The sequence below is a fragment of the Beta vulgaris genome, chromosome 6, assembly GCF_026745355.1.
Source record: "Beta vulgaris subsp. vulgaris cultivar EL10 chromosome 6, EL10.2, whole genome shotgun sequence".
NCBI lineage: Eukaryota > Viridiplantae > Streptophyta > Magnoliopsida > Caryophyllales > Amaranthaceae > Beta > Beta vulgaris.
The window spans coordinates 3,744,016-3,764,432 of record NC_079207.1 but is presented as its reverse complement, the minus strand read 5'-3'; the positions used below and the strand labels follow the sequence as shown (position 1 = coordinate 3,764,432).

The window sequence follows — 20,417 nt, the reverse complement described above, 5'->3', positions numbered from 1 at the left end:
TAACAGAAATTTCCTTTATTTCTTGGATGAACTAACCAACAATGATGAGAACCTGACGCAAATAAGGCAGGATAAATCAAAGTCCTTTCTACTGCTAACATTTTCTTGTTAGAAAGTACTAGAACTTATTCTAAGCATCGTCACTGGAAATTTCATCTGATAAATCATGTATAGTACCATTGGTTAAATCTCCGTTTACCCACTTTGGAAAATTGATTTTCTTCTTCTCAATTTGCTCTAGTTTATGTTGTTTAAGCATTTTAACAAGACTAGAAAGGGCAATATCAGCATCATCACTTCTTATGAGCTCCTCTGCAACTTGAGCTGGGCTAACTTTTGTAGCCTGAATGAGTTGTTCAATCTCCTTAAAAAGGTTATGATCCCCGGAAACATTGAGGTAATTGAGCGCGAGGACTCTAAAAGCCGGCATGGTTAAGTAAGACATGTGAATGTGCATGTCCATCCGTCCTGGCCTCAATAACGCAGGATCAAGTTTCTCCTTATGGTTTGTTGTGAAAACAAATATTCGTTCATCCCCACAACTAGACCATAGACCATCAATGAAGTTTAGCAATCCTGACAATGATATCTGTATTTAATTTGTACATTAGTACTCATAAGCAATAGTTGGTTTTAAAAACTTCAGGAAAATGAGAAAACTGACAACAAAAAGTCTGAAAACTACGAACCTGTGATTGTGAATCCATGTCAACATTGTCATTCATGTATTTGTCCTTGGCTTCACCAGCATGCTGCAATTGGCGATCTGCAAGCCCCAAGCTGCAATCAATGTCCTCGATGACAAGTATCGATTTGTTAGATGTTGAAAGCAACAATCTTCTCAAAACCGAGTCATTATGCACAGACGAGAGCTGAAGATCATATATATCAAATTTGAGGTGATTAGCCATAGCTGCTATTAAGCTAGATTTCCCTGTTCCTGGAGGACCATATAACAAATATCCTCTTTTCCAAGCTCTCCCAACCTTTCTATAAAACTCTCTCCTTCCTAGAAACCTGTCTAAATCATCAATCACCATCTTTTTCACCTCTGGTTCCATAGCAAGTGCATCAAATGTGAAAGGGTGTTTGAACTTGACTGATCTCCAACAACCCGGTTTTCCACCTCCACAATCAAGAGTGTATAGTTTCAACTCTTTTTTCCTCTCCACCATATCATCATAAAATCTAAGTATATAAGGTAAGTATGAATCAAACACTTTATCCTTTTGTTCTGGATCAAATGAAAGCTCAAAGTAGTGCTTGTTCCCTAGACGCGCTTTGTATGACCTACTACTATCATCATCGTGATGTGTATCATAGTTAGTGTCATTATTGTTGCAAATAAAACTCCATTGGAGTTGAATCTCCTCGAACACTTCAAAATACTTCTCCCCCTGTGCTAACTTGAAGGATACATGATCCTTCTTGCTCGGTCTACTAACCTTGAGCCGAGTTGAAGTTGATCTTAGCTTGCTAGTGAGATATGCTTCACAAGCGTTATAAACTTGGTTGAATGAGTCATAATCTCCATCTTCAAATTGCTCAATTACTAAAGTGAATAAAGTGTTGGAAGAGCTTGATCTGGTGAACCACTCTTCTAGTTTTAGGCTAATATAATGGCGTACTTGTTTTGGTATAAATTGATGGTAGAATTGCTGGATTAATGTCACTAATGCTGTTAATGAGGCGTAGGTTGAAAACAATGAGGATGCAGAGAACATTGACATTCTTCCTAATGATAATCCTCCTCCTGCTAAGGTCTTCATCATCACTGTCAAATTATTTTTGGATCAATAATCAGATTTCATTCACACTTCATCTAACAGCAATAGCCTAATTATCAATTGTATGCTAGCAGAATTTTTGTTATCTACTACAGAGTACCAGTTAGATATCTTACAAAAGAGGCGAAAGCTTTTGCGCCCAGTGGGTATGTGGAAGAAGATTGGAGGGAAGGGGAATGAAGAAGGGGAGAAAATACGAAAATTAAAAATACCGTATAATATACGTATTTAGGGCGTTAGTAGGAAATTATAGGGCGTCGTTTAGCAAACCAGTTTATCTATCTATTGTTACATATCTCTGTCCGAAAAGGTTCATTGATATATAAATATACACACACATCCCCAGTTTTATCTTATTAATACTTCTACTCTCACATATCACTATTCATTTCAGATCAGTTATATTGAGCTGTTTTATGTCGGAGAGAAAAAACACTAAAGATGCATAAAAAAATTAAATAGTCTGGCCAAACAACCTATTACCAGTCTTATCCTTACTAGCTATAAACAAGATACATTGTGATTTGCGACTGTAGATTAAAGAAAGATTTTTGAAGAATCTCCTTCCCATATTAATAGATTCCATCCCTTCCTTAATTATGATAATGAAAGAAAACTCGAGTCATGTCCTTAACAGATTATTAGCCAGCTTCAAACGAGATGAGAAGAGAAAGAGAAACTCACTCTTCTTTAAGATATACTACAAAGAAACTAGTTTAATAAATTTATTCTACTTTCTTGGTTTTCTTTTTGTAGTATTTTTTGATAAGGAAACAAAACACGAGTTAGGTACCTAATATAAGTCCAACCTACCTCCTAAATCAAAGAAAAAAGGATACTTTTTTGAAAATCTTATTACTAGACTTTTGTACTCCACTCCCAAAATCAATAAATTTCCTCTTCAAGTCTTTTCGTATAAGGAAAGAAAACTCGAGTCATGTCCCTAATTAATATACGCTTAACATACTTCGCCGAAAATAGAAGTGAAATGCACATTACTAGCAATCAAGTAAATAAGAAAATAAAGTCATTTATTCACCCGAAAATTATTATCAAAGATTGAAGTGCTGTGAACGATAGGTCACGGATTCGAATTCCCTCTCCTTTTACTGCTCATTATGATTAAGAACATGTAACATAGATAATCAAAAACCCCAAAAAAAAAAACAATACTTAAAAGTTGATATCTTTTAAAGAAATAGAAAACTCACCTCTTCGGAAGTTTGGTTATTGAGTTGAGTTCACCACCATGTATGTGTTGATGCCCTACTATACTAGTTTGGGAAAGCGAGAGAGGGAGAAGTTTGGTTATTTAAAAGTAGTAGAAGAGAGAGAATACAATGGATGATTTATTTTTAGACTGAACGAATTGCTTTTGAACTTGACTTCATCAAATAACGAGGTGACAAGTATTTAAGTGTAGTATATACTTCCTCTGTTTCTTTTTACTTGCAACAGTTTGACTTTCACGCTTGCCAATGCATAATTTCAACCATCAATAAGTTTAATTATCGATAAATAAAAATTATAAAAAATATATATTCGGAAAATATACATTCAGACGAATCTAACAAGATCCCACATGAATATGTTTTTCCTTAACTATAAATCACCATACATAAACTAAGTAGAGTTGATGAATAGTATAAAAGTCAAACCGTTGCAAGTAAAAAGAAACGGAGGAAGTATATTTGATTAATTAGGTAGGGACTAGGGGATGTGAATTTTTATGTCACAACAAAAGATTCGAAAAAAGAAAGACTGACAATTACTTCACAAAAGTTAAAGTTAGATGACTATTAAAATCTCAATGTTAACGTCAACGTGGCAACCTAAGGCCACTCATGCTCTTGAATTTGGTTTCTTATTCTTAATTGATAGGCTGTGTGTTTCAGTAATGCTTTTACTCCTAACTCTTACTATGAATGATGATTGATGATGATGATGGCAAGAGTAACTTTGATGAATTATTTCTAAATAAGCACCTTTTTCTATCGAACAACGGGGATCCTCAATAGTGTTCTAATGGGTTAACTACCCACCGGGTAAATGTAGCATTGTTCTTTTAAAGGCCCGTTTATCTCAATTTATTTTGTCTTATCTTATTTTGTTACCTAAATTCTAACAGTTGATGAACTCTAAACTCTATTTGTCAAATATGACCATAATTCATATATAAATAAAAGTTTGCCTTTTGCACGCAATGCCTTGAAATTCGATGTCAGCAATACCGTCCTCAAGGCATAAGTTGTACTAAGTTAGAATACAAATCATTTTAATTGAAGTTTATATTGATGAATAATTCATATTATAATTTACTATATAGAAAATTTAAAAGGAACTGACAAAAATCATTTCTTAAGCACAATTCAATGTATATAACTTTTTTTTTCCCACATCTCTCAAGTATCTAATTTAAGACTTCATATTCAATTTGGTAAATGATTTGAGGCATTGTCGGGGCGAGCAATAACTATTTCTCCTTAGCTTCCTTAACCATTTGTATAAGCTCCCACATTTACTACTTTCGACCTATTCGTTTTAGTTATGGTCAATCAATTATTTATTTCCTTTGTGCGTGAGTAAGTTAATCATTTACTATTTGTGAATAATGTGCCAACATTAGATTAAACGTCCCATAGACTAAAAAAAACTAAGAAAAAGATTCATCTAAGTAGATACTATGTGTGAGTGCATAGAAGATGCATGAGCAAGACGGGGAAACCGAACCATAAATTCATGGAAACTCACAGGCAGTGGGCAGTAGTGTTTAAGCCTTTAAGGCTGCCATAGTTGACTATAGATTTGTATTTTGTAGTACTATTATTATTTCCATGTTTAGTGAGCTTGGCAGACAAGTAAAGTTGAGTTACACAATAATACAATATTCAAACTAAGGGCCTGTTCTCTTCAGCTTATTTTCAGTTCAGTTCAGTTCAGTTGAGCTCCAATCAGTTCAGTTCAGCTCCATTCTTTTATAACTATTTTGTTAAATATTATTATTATGTTGGTATAATTTATTTTACTAATTACTCTTATTATTATTATTATTATTATTATTATCATTATTATTATTATTATTATTATTTAAATACATATCATTACTATTAAGTATTATTATTATTGTTGTTTCTATATATTATTTTGTTTATTATAGCTTTATTCATTATTATTACTATTATTATTAGGAGGAACATGATTTAGGTCAAAGCACAAGTAAACCCACTTTTTTTAGCCCATAAACCAATTAAATCGCGTCAAGACGGTTTATGATGTAATTTTTGCGGTCCAACACAATCATTATTTTTATTACTAAATATTTTTATATTATTAAATCTAATTATTAAAATAGTAATATTAATTTACTTCTTAGATATTATTGTTATTATATATCATCATCAAGTATTAATATATTAATACAAATAATATAAAATAATTATTATTAATTATCATTAATTATTATTATTATTAATAATTTATGATTATATTATTTATTTATAACTATCATTTAAAAATATCCAAAATACTATTATTATTATTAGTCATTATTATTAATTATCATTATAATTATTCTTTAATATTCATATTATTATTGTTTAAAATATTATTTATATATTTATTACATTCAGTTTGTTTAAATTTAATTTAATTCAATTCAATTCAATTCAGTCCAGTTCAGTTCAGCTCCGATAAGTTCAGTTCAGTTCAGTTCAGCTCTGATAAGTTCAGTTCAGTTCAGCTCGAATAAGTTCAGTTCAGTTCAGTTCAGCTGTTTTATGCCGAAGAGAACAGGCCCTAATTGCTATACTGAATTGGGCTATGATATATGTAGCCATGTTTTATACAACTACACTAGAGATTAGCCATCAAAAATATTTTTTAATTACATTTCTGTTTAGTATACTCGTGCTAAACAAATAAAAAAACACTCCCTTGCATTTTAAAATATACAACATTCACGATTTACGAGAATTTGGTTTGACTATAAATATCTCTTTTAATATAAAAAATAAAAATAATAAAAATTATACTATTAAATTAATATATATTCTTCTTGAAGAATATTACAATAAAATTATTTTCTTATAAGTGTTATGAATATGAACTGAGAATAATAAATTGTCAAAATTTGATTTTGAATATTTTAAGTGCTTCATATATTGAAATAGATGGAGTATTAAGAATATGCTTTTTTTAACACAATTTTCTTAAAATAAATAAAGTGGCTCCTTGAATCTTGAGATACACTTTTTTTTGGTAATACATTTTACTTTTTAAAGAATAATTTGATATCTAATCATACTTGATTATTTCGTGTCTTACATTCATGTATGAATTAAGATGGAGAAATATAGTCATCATTTTGTATGGGGTTTTTATATGGTGGACAAAGTGAGAAAGATTTTACTTGTGTCTCTATTTCTTTTCTATTTACAAAGTCTAAATAATCTCAAGTTTGCTGAGGTAGGATTTTAATTATTAATATATTGGATTATGAATAGTTAAAAAATTATAAAATGTTCATATTTTGAAATTATATGGTAAAGAAAATCTAATAAAATCTACCATAACTAATTTTCTTTCTTGTATATAAATTACAAATAATAGTTAAAATGGATCGGAGCACATAGTAATTTTACTGTAAAAAGTGTATAAATTAAAAAGACACTAAAAGATTAATAAGCAATAGTAGGGAATAACTCATAGTAATGGTATCATAATGCTTCTAAATTTCAAACAATGTTACTAAATGTATGATTTCTAAATCTCTATTATATAAGTCAAGGGAGGAGGTGTGGTGTCCTCTTTTGAAGTGACTAAAATACCCTTAATGATCTAATTAATGCTGGAATCATTTTGTATGGGGTTTTTATATGGTGGACAAAGTGAGAAAGATTTTACTTGTGTCTCTATTTCTTTTCTATTTACAAAGTCTAAATAATCTCAAGTTTGCTGAGGTAGGATTTTAATTATTAATATATTGGATTATGAATAGTTAAAAAATTATAAAATGTTCATATTTTGAAATTATATGGTAAAGAAAATCTAATAAAATCTACCATAACTAATTTTCTTTCTTGTATATAAATTACAAATAATAGTTAAAATGGATCGGAGCACATAGTAATTTTACTGTAAAAAGTGTACAAATTAAAAAGACACTAAAAGATTAATAAGCAATAGTAGGGAATAACTCATAGTAATGGTATCATAATGCTTCTAAATTTCAAACAATGTTACTAAATGTATGATTTCTAAATCTCTATTATATAAGCTAAGGGAGGAGGTGTGGTGTCCTCTTTTGAAGTGACTAAAATACCCTTAATGATCTAATTAATGCTGGAATGAAAAAAATTACAAAAGCAAATCATTTAAAAATTCTCATTCCAACTTGTCATTTAAAGCAAGTTTAAAATGGTATATGCATCAAATACTTCAATCAAAAATTAAATGGACAAAATAATTATACCTTATAAAAAAAGATGGCATACATAACGTGCATATGAAAAGTCTGAACATTCACTACCTTTGATACTCTTTAATTCAGTTAAACCAACTCATTATTTTTGTTCTTTATGTTCAATATTCATTCACAAAAAATTAATGTTAACAATCACTCACAACCTTTTTTATTTTTTTACATTAGCGAATTAATATATCTAAATTCATCTAACTGTTGAATTTTTCATATTTAAGTTTAATCATAAATAAAGTACGAATGAAGTATCTAATAGAATAACAAATTTTAAAATTAACGCACGCATCGCGTGCATATGAAGGCTAGTACATTATAGTATAATCCTTGGCATAATATTATTCCACGTTTAACTAATTATTGGCCCCCTATATATTTTCTAGCCTTACCTGTGAATTTTCCAGTAAATATCAATAAAGTGGATTCAGCAGATAATAAAATATTTGATGTATAAGACAAGACTGTCTAATTACAAGTTCAAGTGGTTCTACTAAACAGGGTCTCCAAACTGGAAGAAAATTATTTTTCATAACTGGTTATAATTTTTTAATTATATAATTTTAAAGTTAATTTAAGATGTTTTTAACAAAATCAATATTTCAGGTTAAAGAACATTTGGTGCCATCGAGTGAAAAAAATAGTTGCAAAAAGAACAATTATAATACTATTATGTTAAGAAACTTATCTCATTATACTTTCTAAAGGTAAAATTTTCATGTTACGACTATTCAGAACCTGAGTTTAATTATTAGCATACGCTCTGAAATACAAAAATTATTAAAAGAGACTGTTTAATTTTAATATAAAAGTAGACCTAGTTACTAAATAGATTAAACTAGTCACCGAAAGAAATTAACATAATTATTGTTGGGCTAATTGTTTTTTTTTAATATTGAGCTTACTATTGCCTAATTTTAATTTAGAAGTAGGTGGTCTCTTCCAAGACAAAATCCTGAAATAAGAGAGTCTCAATTACTTTATTGATTTATTTTTCTCTTTTAGTTAAATTATGTAGTTGGAATTTCTTGTTGAATATGCAATTTAATTGGTAACAAAATCACTATGTTCACTTTCTTATTGCATAGGAGCGCGTCATTTCTTTTGTTTAATATCCTTTTTTCACTTTTACTATTTCTAGCTTGACTGTTTTGTATTTTAAGAAGATTTGAAATAGGAAGAATAAAAGAAAATGAATGTAATATTTTTATTATTATTATTATTTATGCACAATACTCCCTCTGTTTTTTTTTATCATTCCTACTTTGACTTTGCACGTTTGCCAATGCACGTTTTAAAACTTAAATATCTTTTATTATATATTAGTAAAAATTATAACGATTGAATTTTAATAAAGTACTAATTGAGACGAATCAAACAAGACCCCACATGACTATGTTTTTTCTTATAAATTGAGAACATCTGAGAAGATTCTCTCTATGCATGAATAGTGTCAAGATTCTAAGTGAGAAAGATAAAAAAAAACAGAGGGAGTATCAAGGAAGATAATTTTGGTAATATATATATATATATATATATATATATATATATATATATATATATATCGAAGAAAAGCAAATGAAAGGCTTTCATAAAAATTCTCGTAGAATCGAGAATGAAGTTCTCATTCTGTACATGCTAGATCGATCATGAATTAGTAACTGCATCCAGTCTCAAAAAAAATTCCTAATTGTTTTATTTTTGAAATGGAATATTTACAGAATCGCCATGAATAGCATGGTATTTATATGAGATTTCTCGTACTTATTCTTAAGTCTGGTCCCGAGAGGGCTTAGTTGATCTATGGTTATCTTTCATTTGTTTCGAGAAAAAAAATATATATCGATCAACTCCGATTGTTTATTCTTTTTCTATTGATTCTTTTCCGATCGAGATGTATGGATCCATGGACCTAGCTTTCTATTCATGGATTAACGAAAATGTGCAAAAAAGCTCTATTTGTCTCTGCCATTCTATGAGTCTCTTCCTTTTTGCGTATGACATCGGCACTCCCTTTGGCAGCATCCACTAATTCATAACTTAATTTGAAAGCCATATTTGACCCGGACATTTTTGAACTGCCTCTAATAACCAACGAATGGCAAGCGTTTTTCCTTTTGTGGATATATATATATATATATATATATATATATATATATATATATATATATATATATATATATATATATATATTGTATAATAGCTAGTGTAATGACTTATGAGGTATTTGTGCTATATAATTTGCATTTTATAGTGTATTATGTATATCTTTAGCTATCAATATCTCTAATTACATATTTAAAAATTTAATTTTTTGAAAATTAATTATGAAAGATACACATTAAAACGAGCAATCTCAAAATAATAACACTCACAAGCAATAAATAAGTAAACCTTTTAATTATTCCTAAATAATGCAACTTTTAGCAAGAAATTCTTTGAATGGGTAAAAACCGAATGCAACTTATGCAACAGGTAAAAGAGGACACGAGTCAAATAATAATTGATTCTTAACTGACCAAAAAAATAAAAAAATTAAACCCTTCCTCCTTGCCACGATTCTCTCTCCTCTTCCCAGTTGCACCCTTCTCCATAACCCCCACCATCATCACCTTCTTCTCCCTCTTTCACGAACCACCATCACCGCCTTTTTCTATCTCTTTCACCGAAACTCACCCACCTTCTCTGAATATAAGCGTTTCGTTGCCTGCTGATTGCTTCCACTAATTGTTTGCTCTACTGGAGTTGCCAGCTCGATGGACTCGATGACGCTTAGGAATCAACGTTGACCTGCCGTTGGTGGGTTGTGGTTGCAACTAATGCGTGCATGAGTTCCCAACTTCTAACAAAAGTTATTAGGACCCAGACCCTAGATTCTTTCTCGCTTAATTTATTTGTTAGTTATGATAGGCTTTTTCACCGACGCAACTTCTATGCTCACCAGAGCTGCTGCCTCTGATGCAATGCTAGATGGTGCTGCTGGTCCACTGGACCCACGACCGACCCCTCCTCCTTTATAATTATTTCCCATGAGTTTCTTCCTCATCTGATATGGTGGTGGTGGTGGTGGTGTTGGTGTTGGTGTGTGGTTTGGGTGGTGGAGTGGGGTTTCGGTGATTTAAGGGCCAGGTGTGTGAGTTTCAGTGGTTTTAGGGATGTGGTGAGTGACTTTTGGTGTTTTGGGTGGTTAATTGAGTGGTCAAATGTTCTGTACATGTAAAAGTGTAAAAAGGAACATAAATTACCAACTGTTCAAGTAACCAGTCATTTAGCTTACTCTTAGAACTTTGAGTATAAAAGTTGCATTATTCAGAAATAATTAAAATATTGGCTTATTTGCATGGGCGGATCTAGCGTGGGTTCAACTGAACCCATAATTTTTTTTAAAAAAAGAAAGAAAAATCTGAAAAAAAAAAACCAAAAAAACAATATAATAAATAAATCCCGCATGCCGTTATTTCAGTTTAATAGAGTTTGGCTCAGTAGAAATAATTAAAATGTTGGCTTATTTAGTTATTTGTTACGAATAGCTAAAAGGTTGCACTATCACAATCAAAAAATCCAAATAATAATAATTATTATTAAAAAAGTATTCCCACAAAAAGGGAGTAATAAATATGATTTTGGTGAATAAGCCATTCGCATGTAGCTAAAAAGGAAAGACGCACCCCTCAAAAAAAAAAAAAAAAAAAAAAAAAAAAAAAAAAAAAAAAAAAAGGAAAGACGCAAATCACTTGCAGCTCTTCTTTGTTTTTAGGCTCACACTTAACAGCTCACGCAAGTTGTTGCTCAATTATTTGCCCTTACAATCAATAAACTTTTGTGTGATCCGAGTCATCGACACCATTATTGTTCATTTGTTTGCCATGAATGGCATGAATCTACCGTCTTTACTTTGAGTAAATTAAGGTGTTAGAATTGACATGTGTAGGCCTTTTTAATATCATTACCTACTTCTGTAATCAATAAACTAATGTAATGATGAAGGGATTAGACCCATATAAAGGCATCGACCATGACTCGGAAAGTTAGATTTTTGTGACCAATACTGCACTACAAAAGGAAAGTTTAAAATTTAGTGGTCGTATTTTATATCATGGAAAATTTGCCCTTTTCTTGCATATTTCTTGTTCTTCTATCGGTTCCTACAACTAAACGTACAACTAACTTTCATGATAAACATCCCTTTTTGCTAAAACTAAACCTCTTTTGAACATTTAGAAGCGTTACATCATATACAAGGGATTGTGTTGAGCAACTATGTTAATTAATTTTGGTATAAAACATTGCTTACAAAAACTTGTGAATTTTAGCTTACATGGTAAATTTAATCTTGTCTAGCTCTTTATACATCAGGGAAAAACATATTAAATATCAAACAAGTAAATCAACTTTATATTTTGATTGGGTAAACGAAGTTTGAGGCTAATCAATTTTGGGCCCATATGCTAGTCAAGTCCATTTTAAAATAGTTTTCTACTATAACGAGATTTAGAACTATTTTCCTGTTATTGTCATGTACTCATGTATAATTAGATGATTAGAATCAATCAAAGTTTATTTCATTCCTAACAAGCTACTCATTAAGTATACATTTCTAAGAAAAAAAAGCAATTTTATAAGTAGTACTTCTTTTAACCCTTTTTTTAAGGTATTAAGAGTATCTCTTGCCGGGGGTGGGGGATTAGAGATCCCACTTTGCAAGGGGCAAGAATCAACCATGACTTCCAACCAACTAGCATGCCAACTTTAATTCATGTACTCCTTTTACTTTATCTATCTCTATTATATAAGTCAAGGGAGGAGGTGTGGTATCCTCATTTAAAATGACTAGAATACCCTATGATAAATCAAATAATGTTTTTTTTATAATATATCTAAAAATGAGAATCAATGCAACTTGTCATATGGAATAAGTCAAAATTGGATTATGCAATCACCATTAATAACTTGACTAGATTAACACAATCATCACGAAATTAATTAAAATCTTCAATTTAAAAAAAGTTAGTGATTTACAAAATAATTCGTATTTACAAAGTTCAAACAATATGGTTTATTAACCTTTACAATCGTTAAAGAACTATACTAAAACCGTTGACAAAGAATTATTTAATCTCGACCAAAATTTTCTTACAAGTAAAAATCGGTCACCTTTAGTTCAAAAAGATAATAACATATACAAAAAAATCAATAATTTAAATTACTACCAAAATAATTTTAGATTAAAAAAAAATATGCCTACTTACAAAAGATTGTCGACGCACGCATCGCGTGCATATACGACTAGTGCAATATGTTACAAGGCGTTCATAAGAAAGCCTATGCCATGTGACACTCTCCTCAAACTTCTGATGCAAATGCTTTATGTACATGTGAACTCCTCAATTGAAAAATATACATATTGTGTAACTGCAAAGGTAACGAATACGTGACTTTTGAAATGAAAAGTGAAAGTTTAGTCATCGATACCCTGTAACTTTATTGTTGAATTGTTTCAAATAAAATAGGATAAAGTCTTATACTAATTACATTTAACTAAAAAAATTTAAACAAGTATTTACATCCCTAACACTCTTATTACAGAGTACAGACTTATGGTACTAACAATAGACTATTGATAACATATTCACTTATCTCAATTCATTTTAAGTTATTCTTTTCAAACTCAAACCTTTAAGGGTACTTTTTTACTTATCACATAATAACGTCGATTAGTTTCTCACTAGACAAGAAATACAAAAGGTAACAAAATGAATTATGAAATTTATAAATAATAATATATTTATTTATTGTAATAGACATGAGATATCGCCCCACGTCAAGATACTAATTTTCAATAATAACTAGAAAAAGCAAATTAAACTATTGTATTACCACTTGCAAGGTAGAAATAATTTACATAAGCAAGACAATGTTTTTTAGGGGTAATGTTAATGTATGTTATAGAACTATTATAATACATTATACATACCATAAGTCCATAACCGTACGTACCATACATGTTAAAGTATGCGGTCCCTAATGGAACGGGAAACAAAGCTACTTTTCCACCCACTGCTACTAAATCACCCCCGTCCCAAGTTAAACTAGTGCTTGTTGTTGCACCCGGAGCCGTTGCACTAGGCGCTAAAGCATGTGTGTTTTGTATCCATTGAGCGAAGACGGTTTGTAATTATATAGCGGTATTTGAAAACATATCTCGCGGACGCCCTAACATGCTCATGGTATCATTATGAATATACAAACCATATATATCCTTGTCAACATCAAAGCAAACCCCGAAATACTTATTAAGCTTAGTATTTTTTTGAGGTAAAATAAAGTCACTTGTAAGGAAAGGGATAATTTGGGGATCCCTCCTTGTAAGGGGTGATATTCGATTCCAAGATCTCTGAGATCGCATGTGATATCAATATTAAACTTAGTAATTAAACTAGAGATGTTTGCATTATTTATTACTTCCTGTTACATACCCATTAATAAATCTTCATGAATCTTTTTTCTTCTTCGCTACACAAATTTAATCAACAATATCATCCATTCCTTCACCCTTGACAATAAAATGATCTTCATTATCCCTCATATCCTCCTTCTTCCTCCTAAGAAGCGTAAGAACTGCTTGAAGAGCTTCATCGACATTATCTTCCGATCTCATCAACTCTTCCGCGACTTGAGCAGGAGTCACATTAACGATGTCGATCATCCTTTCGATCTCCTCGAAAAGCCGATGTTCGCCATCGATATCGAGATAGTTGGAAGCTAAGATCTTGAAACTTGGAAATGTTAAATACGACATGTGAATGTGCATGTCCATTCGTCCTGGACGTAGTAATGCAGGATCAAGCTTCTCCTTGTGGTTTGTTGTGAAGACTATGATTCTTTCATCACCGCAGCTTGACCATAAGCCATCTATGAAATTAAGTAACCCAGATAGTGTCAACTGCAACCATCCCACCAATTATTAATATTGGGGATGCAAATTAATACGTACTTTAATTCTACCCATGTTAGTATATATATTTGAAAATTATATGTCTTTCTTTTTGTGTCTGTTCACTATTATGGAAGTGCAATATTGAAGTTTTAAAATTAGGAAAAAACATTCATCATATATAATAAGATTAATAGTCCTACTTATCATGTGCTACGTAAAAAATGAGGTTAAATCTTTATTTTCTAAGGGAGGAGGGGGTTGGGAATGCATATACATGATATGGAGTATTTGCTTCCACCCAAGATCTAACCCTTGCATTGAGATAGAACCTAATACTAATATAAGTTCCTATTCATCTCCCTATCTTGCTTGGGGACTTGGACTTTGTTTCACTTACCCCATTATATTTATTTCAGAAATAATAAGCTTTTCAAAAAATTTAAGTAATATAATTTCTTATATATATATATATATATATATATATATATATATATATATATATATTACAATAGTTATTATATTATTAGTAATAGTTCTTATACAAAATAAATTTAAATAAATGTTGGAATAATTAATGGTAAAAGTATTATTATTGATAATCATAAAATAAATAGTGTAGTTATATTTATTTTCTGATGTTGATTCATTACAATTATAATTCTGTTTCTTTTAGTTTATTATAATTATTAATAACATTATTATCATAGTCTCATCTAATGAGACGTGTAAAGCGACATATAATACAGGGTTCCAGTTTATAAAGGACCCAAAAGTCATAAATTAATTGTTTTTTAGTATATCATTGAAGCCCTTCTTTGTTTTGTCAAAAGTAGTTTAACAACAATATATATTTTGTCGAATACATTATTTATAATTTTACAATTTATGCATAATCTTTTTATATTTTGGACTCAAATTTATAACTAGCACAAGAGCGTCAAAAAATTTAAAACGACCTCGGTAACTCATATTTTTTTTGTTTCGTTAGTATAAGAGTAAAAAAGCTTCAATAAATTCTGACAAGTAACAAATTATTATTGATATAGAAAGAGTTAAGAGGTCAGATAAGTAACAAGTGAAGAGAACGCACCATCCATCGAGCTAATAATTGAGTTATAGTATCCATGATCGTCCGCTAATATGAGCACAGAGACAAACATCGTCATAAAATAAATGAAGTGAGCTAGACCGTACGCTCGAGCATTCGGTTTCATCACCAAAATAGTAAATAGAGAACGAATTATCATGGATTAAAATAAACAGTCTTACATCACTCAAAGCCAAAACGAAAAGCACAGCTCATACCCACATTATTGCTCCATTATTTGACCATAGAACAAAAAAGAATCATACATCTTGTTTGCCATAATTGTGATCCGACTCATCACCTTTTTGGTTTGCCGTGAACCAAGTATTTTTAGTTAAAAGTAGCAAAAGAAAAGGTGTTTTGACACATGAAATGTCTGTGGAAGTCTATTCAACATCATTACTCGATTAGATTAACATCAGTTTAGCTAAAAGATGGAATCATCGTCAAATACATCAACCTAAGTAAGAGTGGAAAATCTTTGTGAAAACCAACAAATAAAATAACAATCATGTTCAAGACCCTACCTATTGACTATCATGCATGAATGTACAATATCAGATAGTACTATTTCTTCTATCCTCGAGTTCACACAGATTACTTTTAGAATTTGAATACCTATACCTTTTGAAAATGGTTTTAGTAAAATTGAATTAAGTATTTAATTTTACACAAATTATTAAAATAAGCAATTTAATTTTAATATAAAATTATTAGACGAACTTAAGACTAAACTTTTCTAATAAGCCCATTCAATTTCACTCTAATCCAATACTATCCTAGTCATCTCTTCTCTTCTTTTTTTTTTTCTTGATTATCGAACTACAATAAATTATTTCAAAAAAAATAACTCGGTAGTATTATCGAACGGATTAAACTAGTCACTGAATGGATTAAAGAATGTCATTACTAAATAGATTAAATTGGTTACAAAATAAATTAACCTGGTCTTCAAATAGATTAAACTAGTCACTATATTAAAAAAAAAAAAAGGTGACATTTTCTCCTCTTTATTTAGACTTAGACCGTGCTGAATTTTTAGTTAAAATTAAACGGTCTTTTACAAGACCAACTGATAATTTTAAACCAAGAAAAAATAAATACACATTACCCAACTTATATTTTCCTAACTCCATAAACGATAATGATGAAAGGTAACATGGTGCCTAAAGCCTAGAGGAGAGACCCATGTTTGAATCTAGGGGAGGTAGTTTGTAGGAGGGCGGTGGCTTAAGGTGGGGGTAGGTGGGCAACTTAATTAGCTAGGACTTTATCTATGATAGGTGGCATGTTCAAAATCACATCTAGCACAGTCCGAATACAAAAATGTGTTTATCGCTCATTCTCTCTTTCAGTTTAGAGACTTTGTCATATTAATTTTTCATTAATTTCTATATGGTGCGGTTTCATATAAGACTTATTTCGATTTTGCACTTTATCCGATCTCAAGACTCTTTGCAAACTTTCGTAAGAAAGAATGACACTAGGGATGATGTGGCAAAATTTTATAGGGCAAGAAAAAGAATTGTTGGATGTTACAATGGATCCCATGTGAAGCCCAAAGTCTTGAAGATAGGCTTATTTTTCAAGTTCACTACTCTCAATTCAACCAAAGCATGTGCCCACTTTAATGCATGAGACTTTCAAAAAATATTTATCTTTTACCTAAGACTTTTTAATTTGTAGTAAACTTCCCCTTGATATTCCATATTTAACTTATATTATCTCCGAAACACATATTTGACAGTTTATCTCTTTGATCATACATGACTTCAGATTATAAATACTTTAATCATTGGTAAATATATATTGTGACGAATCTAACAAAATTTCATTACAATATTTAAGTGGTAATATTGCTAAAAACACGGGGCTAAAGTTTGTAATTAAATATCGAGGTGAAAAGCCAAATTATGCAGAGTAATTATAATTGCGATCAAAGAAGCATAATACACATGAAAGTAGTACTTTAATTCAGTCTAATATTTTTCAGTTCAAGTTCAACCGAATATAAATCTATATGTATAACATATCATTTCTAAATAGGTTTATTGTAGGCAAGAAATTAAAGCATACCAATTCACGTGAAATCAAAAAATAAAACAAATTATTAACTTAACGATTGTACATAGAGAAAGAAGTAAATTAAAGGAGTAACTAACCTGAACTTCTGGAGGTTTATGAGGAGAAGATAATCCAGTGTCATTAAAACTCTGAGTACATCGGTTTTTAATGTCGATAGTACAATCAATATCTTCAATGACCAAAATAGAACGATTAGCCGTAGCAAGTAATAACCTTCTTAAATCAGAATCCTTAATCAAATTTCCCAGTTGTAAATCATAAATATCAAACCTTAAGTAATTAGCCATGGCAGCTATTAAACTGGATTTTCCTGTTCCTGGAGGTCCATACAACAAATACCCTCGTTTCCACGCTCGTCCAACTTTCCTATAAAACTCTCGACGCCTAACAAAACGATCCAAATCCTCCATTATCGACGTTTTCGAACTCGGATCCATCGCCAATGTATCGAATGTCGATGGATGTTCCAAGTTTATAGTATCCCAATAAACATTCACACCATTAAACCTACTAGCAAGTGTACATAACTTTAAGGTTCTTTCTTTATCAATCATTGATTTTGATTTGGCCAACATGTAAGGTATGTAGGAGTTTATGACTTTCTCCTTGAATTTTTTGTCGAAGGAGAGCTCGAAAAACCGGGTTTCGGGTATCGATGTAGGGAGTCCATCGTTGTCGGGTCCACTCGAAGATGAGCGTAGGTTTTCTGGTTCTATCGAGATGAAACACCATCGAAGGTGGATGTTGTCGAAGAAATCGTCGATTTCTTCGCCCTTTTCGAAGCGAATAGTGAGGGATTTGTCTTGCGGTGATTTGCTTATCTTGAGGCGATCAGTGGAGGGAGTGGTGACTTTGGCGGAGAGGTAGACTTCGGCGGCGTCGTAGACTTGGTTGCGGCCAATACCGGTGGAGTTAACTTCTTCGATGACGAGTGTGAGGTTGTTCGAACGACGGTTGAAGAGATGATTGAGAAGGGAGAACATGTAAATACGGATGGGGTTAGGTATGAAGTCATGGAAGATTGAGCGTAAGAGCATTAACAAGGTTGAAAGAGAGGCGTAAGCTGAGAATATAGAGGTTGCTGTTGGCATATGTGATTTGGAGAAATACATGGTTTGTTGATGGCTTGAATTTTGTTTAGTTTTGTTTTTAAGGTACAACAAGTTTTTGGGTTCAATTAGGACTAAAAGATGTCATATTTGGTAGGGTTTGCTTACTATTTATGGTGGATTAAAAAGTAAGGGAAAGTTTTGAGGGAAAAGAAAAAAAAAATTGATTTATACAATAGCATGCACCACATTAGAGTCATCATCCATGCAATAATGATGCAAGTGATGGAAAACAAATTGACTAATTAATAGGGCCGAAATATTATACTTCCTCCGTTTTTTATTAGATGTTACACTTTTCAAATCACGGACTCCTAGGTAATTTTTGAAGAGGAGAGAGATAGAGAGAATGAAAAACAAAAGGACCCCATGTGAACATGTGATAGGAGAGAGATAGAGAGAAGTTATTACCCAAAATAAAAGTGTAACATCTAATTTAAAATTTCCCAAAATAGAAAGTGTAACATCTAAAAAAACGGAAGAAGTATTAAAAATATAGAGGGATTAGTACATAATTTGTGATGTTAATGCCACCATATGATGAATGTAAAGTACTTTACATTGAGAAAGCATCATACTACACATTATTATACGTGTATCAACAACCACCTATCATTGTGGTAGTTGATTAACTTTTGACAAAAGTTTACTGCTTGGAGAACAAGGAATATATAATTTAACAATATCGATCTTATCGTTATGAACATAAAAAGATTATTCTAATTAAGTAAATATAATCATACCTTGCAGAATAAGTCAAAGAAAATGACAAAGCCATTAGGTTATTTTCATGCTTTTAGAGTCATTTTTTCACAAATATATCAGAATACAAAGACAAAGAAAATTTATGAAACTTGGTAGACACAGTTAGAAGACACTTTATAATTACATGTAGGTTTTAAAAAGAACACATCTTATGTACACCAAACTTGGTGGACAATGACATGGAATGGTAAATATACCACAACAAGTCATACAAACTTATTATGGATTATTGAGAGAAAAGAAAAGCCCACTTTTCTTAAGGTCTGGCCTGCAAATACTAACAAAATCATAAGGTCCAAATGTTCAGCTGTGTACCTACTTCCCTAATTTTGTTAGTATATGTTTTTTTTTTCAACTTGAAGAGATTGTTTGTTACTTAGCATTTGGTACCATGCATGTTCTTAAGCTTCCGAGAAACTGCCCAAATTATTGGCACCTTGTGATTCGTGAAGAAGTCGGAAAGTGTGGAGTTTTGAGAAGAATAAAAGGGGCAACTTTTGGAAAGCAGGGGATGGCGTGGAGTTGTGATACACATACACCGGCCTAATACAATGAGTGGTAACTGACTAATAGGCCACTCAATTAACATAATGAAGATGTAGCTATGACTATATAAAATCACTATACACCACCCTATGTTAGTATAATTGGTTGACAAATGGAAATTCACTTTGTAATCTTAAGGTTATAAGGTACAATCCTCTCAATTGCGATACTTGAGAGTATGTAGTAAGGATTGCTCTTAATGTTTTCTCCTTAATTTTTCATAAGAAAAAAAGAAGTTACATGTGCACATCCAGAAGCTTATTACATATTCCAGATTGCAAAAGCATTCCAGCTCACATAACTATTATATATTCTAATACTTCCTCTATTATTCTAAAATAAGTAAAATTCTTTTCTCAAAAACTCTTACATAAAAGAGAGAAGTAATAGAGGAAAAACTAGGTCGTTACTAATCTCCTAAAGTCAAACAAAACCTAACTAAATCACTAAACTAGGTAAAGTGGTAAGTAAGGGCCGAAATTCATAGGGACTAAGGAACACCAAAATGTATTGATAAAACAATAAGGTAGGCCGGAATCAAGTGGAAATTGTCAATAACCAACTAAGAACTACGAAAAAGCTAAATATCAAAGATAACTAAAGTTAGGAGATGGGTTAAACACCAACT

General features: G+C 31.1%; 2 protein-coding genes across 4 annotated transcripts; both read right to left on the bottom strand.

Annotated features, from left to right (window-relative positions):
- On the bottom strand, window positions 1–3,171 carry LOC104895069 (AAA-ATPase At3g50940). Of its 2 annotated transcripts, none has more exons than XM_010681477.4 (3): window positions 2,999–3,171; window positions 690–1,774; window positions 1–589 (listed from the first exon to the last, which is right to left on the bottom strand). In XM_010681477.4, the coding sequence occupies exons 2-3, from the start codon at window positions 1,770–1,772 to the stop codon at window positions 131–133; spliced, it is 1,542 nt and encodes a 513-aa protein (XP_010679779.1). In that variant the 5' UTR covers window positions 1,773–1,774; window positions 2,999–3,171; the 3' UTR covers window positions 1–130. The 2 variants fall into 2 exon arrangements, with proteins under 2 accessions (XP_010679779.1, XP_048493760.1); XM_048637803.2 differs by lacking the exon at window positions 2,999–3,171 and adding an exon at window positions 2,827–2,902.
- A 10,366-nt stretch (window positions 3,172–13,537) lies between these two features.
- Window positions 13,538–18,693, bottom strand: LOC104895068 (AAA-ATPase At3g50940). 2 transcript variants are annotated; one of them, XM_010681475.4, is made up of 3 exons: window positions 17,447–18,693; window positions 15,288–15,332; window positions 13,538–14,203 (listed from the first exon to the last, which is right to left on the bottom strand). In XM_010681475.4, exons 1-3 carry the CDS (start codon window positions 18,479–18,481, stop codon window positions 13,784–13,786), a joined length of 1,500 nt encoding a protein of 499 aa, XP_010679777.1. In that variant the 5' UTR covers window positions 18,482–18,693; the 3' UTR covers window positions 13,538–13,783. The 2 variants fall into 2 exon arrangements, with proteins under 2 accessions (XP_010679777.1, XP_010679778.1); XM_010681476.4 differs by lacking the exon at window positions 15,288–15,332 and having other exon boundaries at window positions 17,447–18,690.
- Window positions 18,694–20,417: the final 1,724 nt, after the last annotated feature.

Bases quoted from the DNA above. Each gene is read 5' to 3' on its own strand.
- LOC104895069 (XM_010681477.4), bottom strand. From the start codon at position 1,772: ATGATGAAGACCTTAGCAGGAGGAGGATTATCATTAGGAAGAATGTCA. The intron at 590-689 runs GTTCGTAGTTTT...AATTAAATACAG, and splicing joins ACATGGATTCACAATCACAG to ATATCATTGTCAGGATTGCT.
- LOC104895068 (XM_010681475.4), bottom strand. From the start codon at position 18,481: ATGTATTTCTCCAAATCACATATGCCAACAGCAACCTCTATATTCTCA. The intron at 15,333-17,446 runs GTTAGTTACTCC...TGCTCATATTAG, and splicing joins ATAAACCTCCAGAAGTTCAG to CGGACGATCATGGATACTAT. The intron at 14,204-15,287 runs GTGCGTTCTCTT...GGATGGTTGCAG, and splicing joins AATTATTAGCTCGATGGATG to TTGACACTATCTGGGTTACT.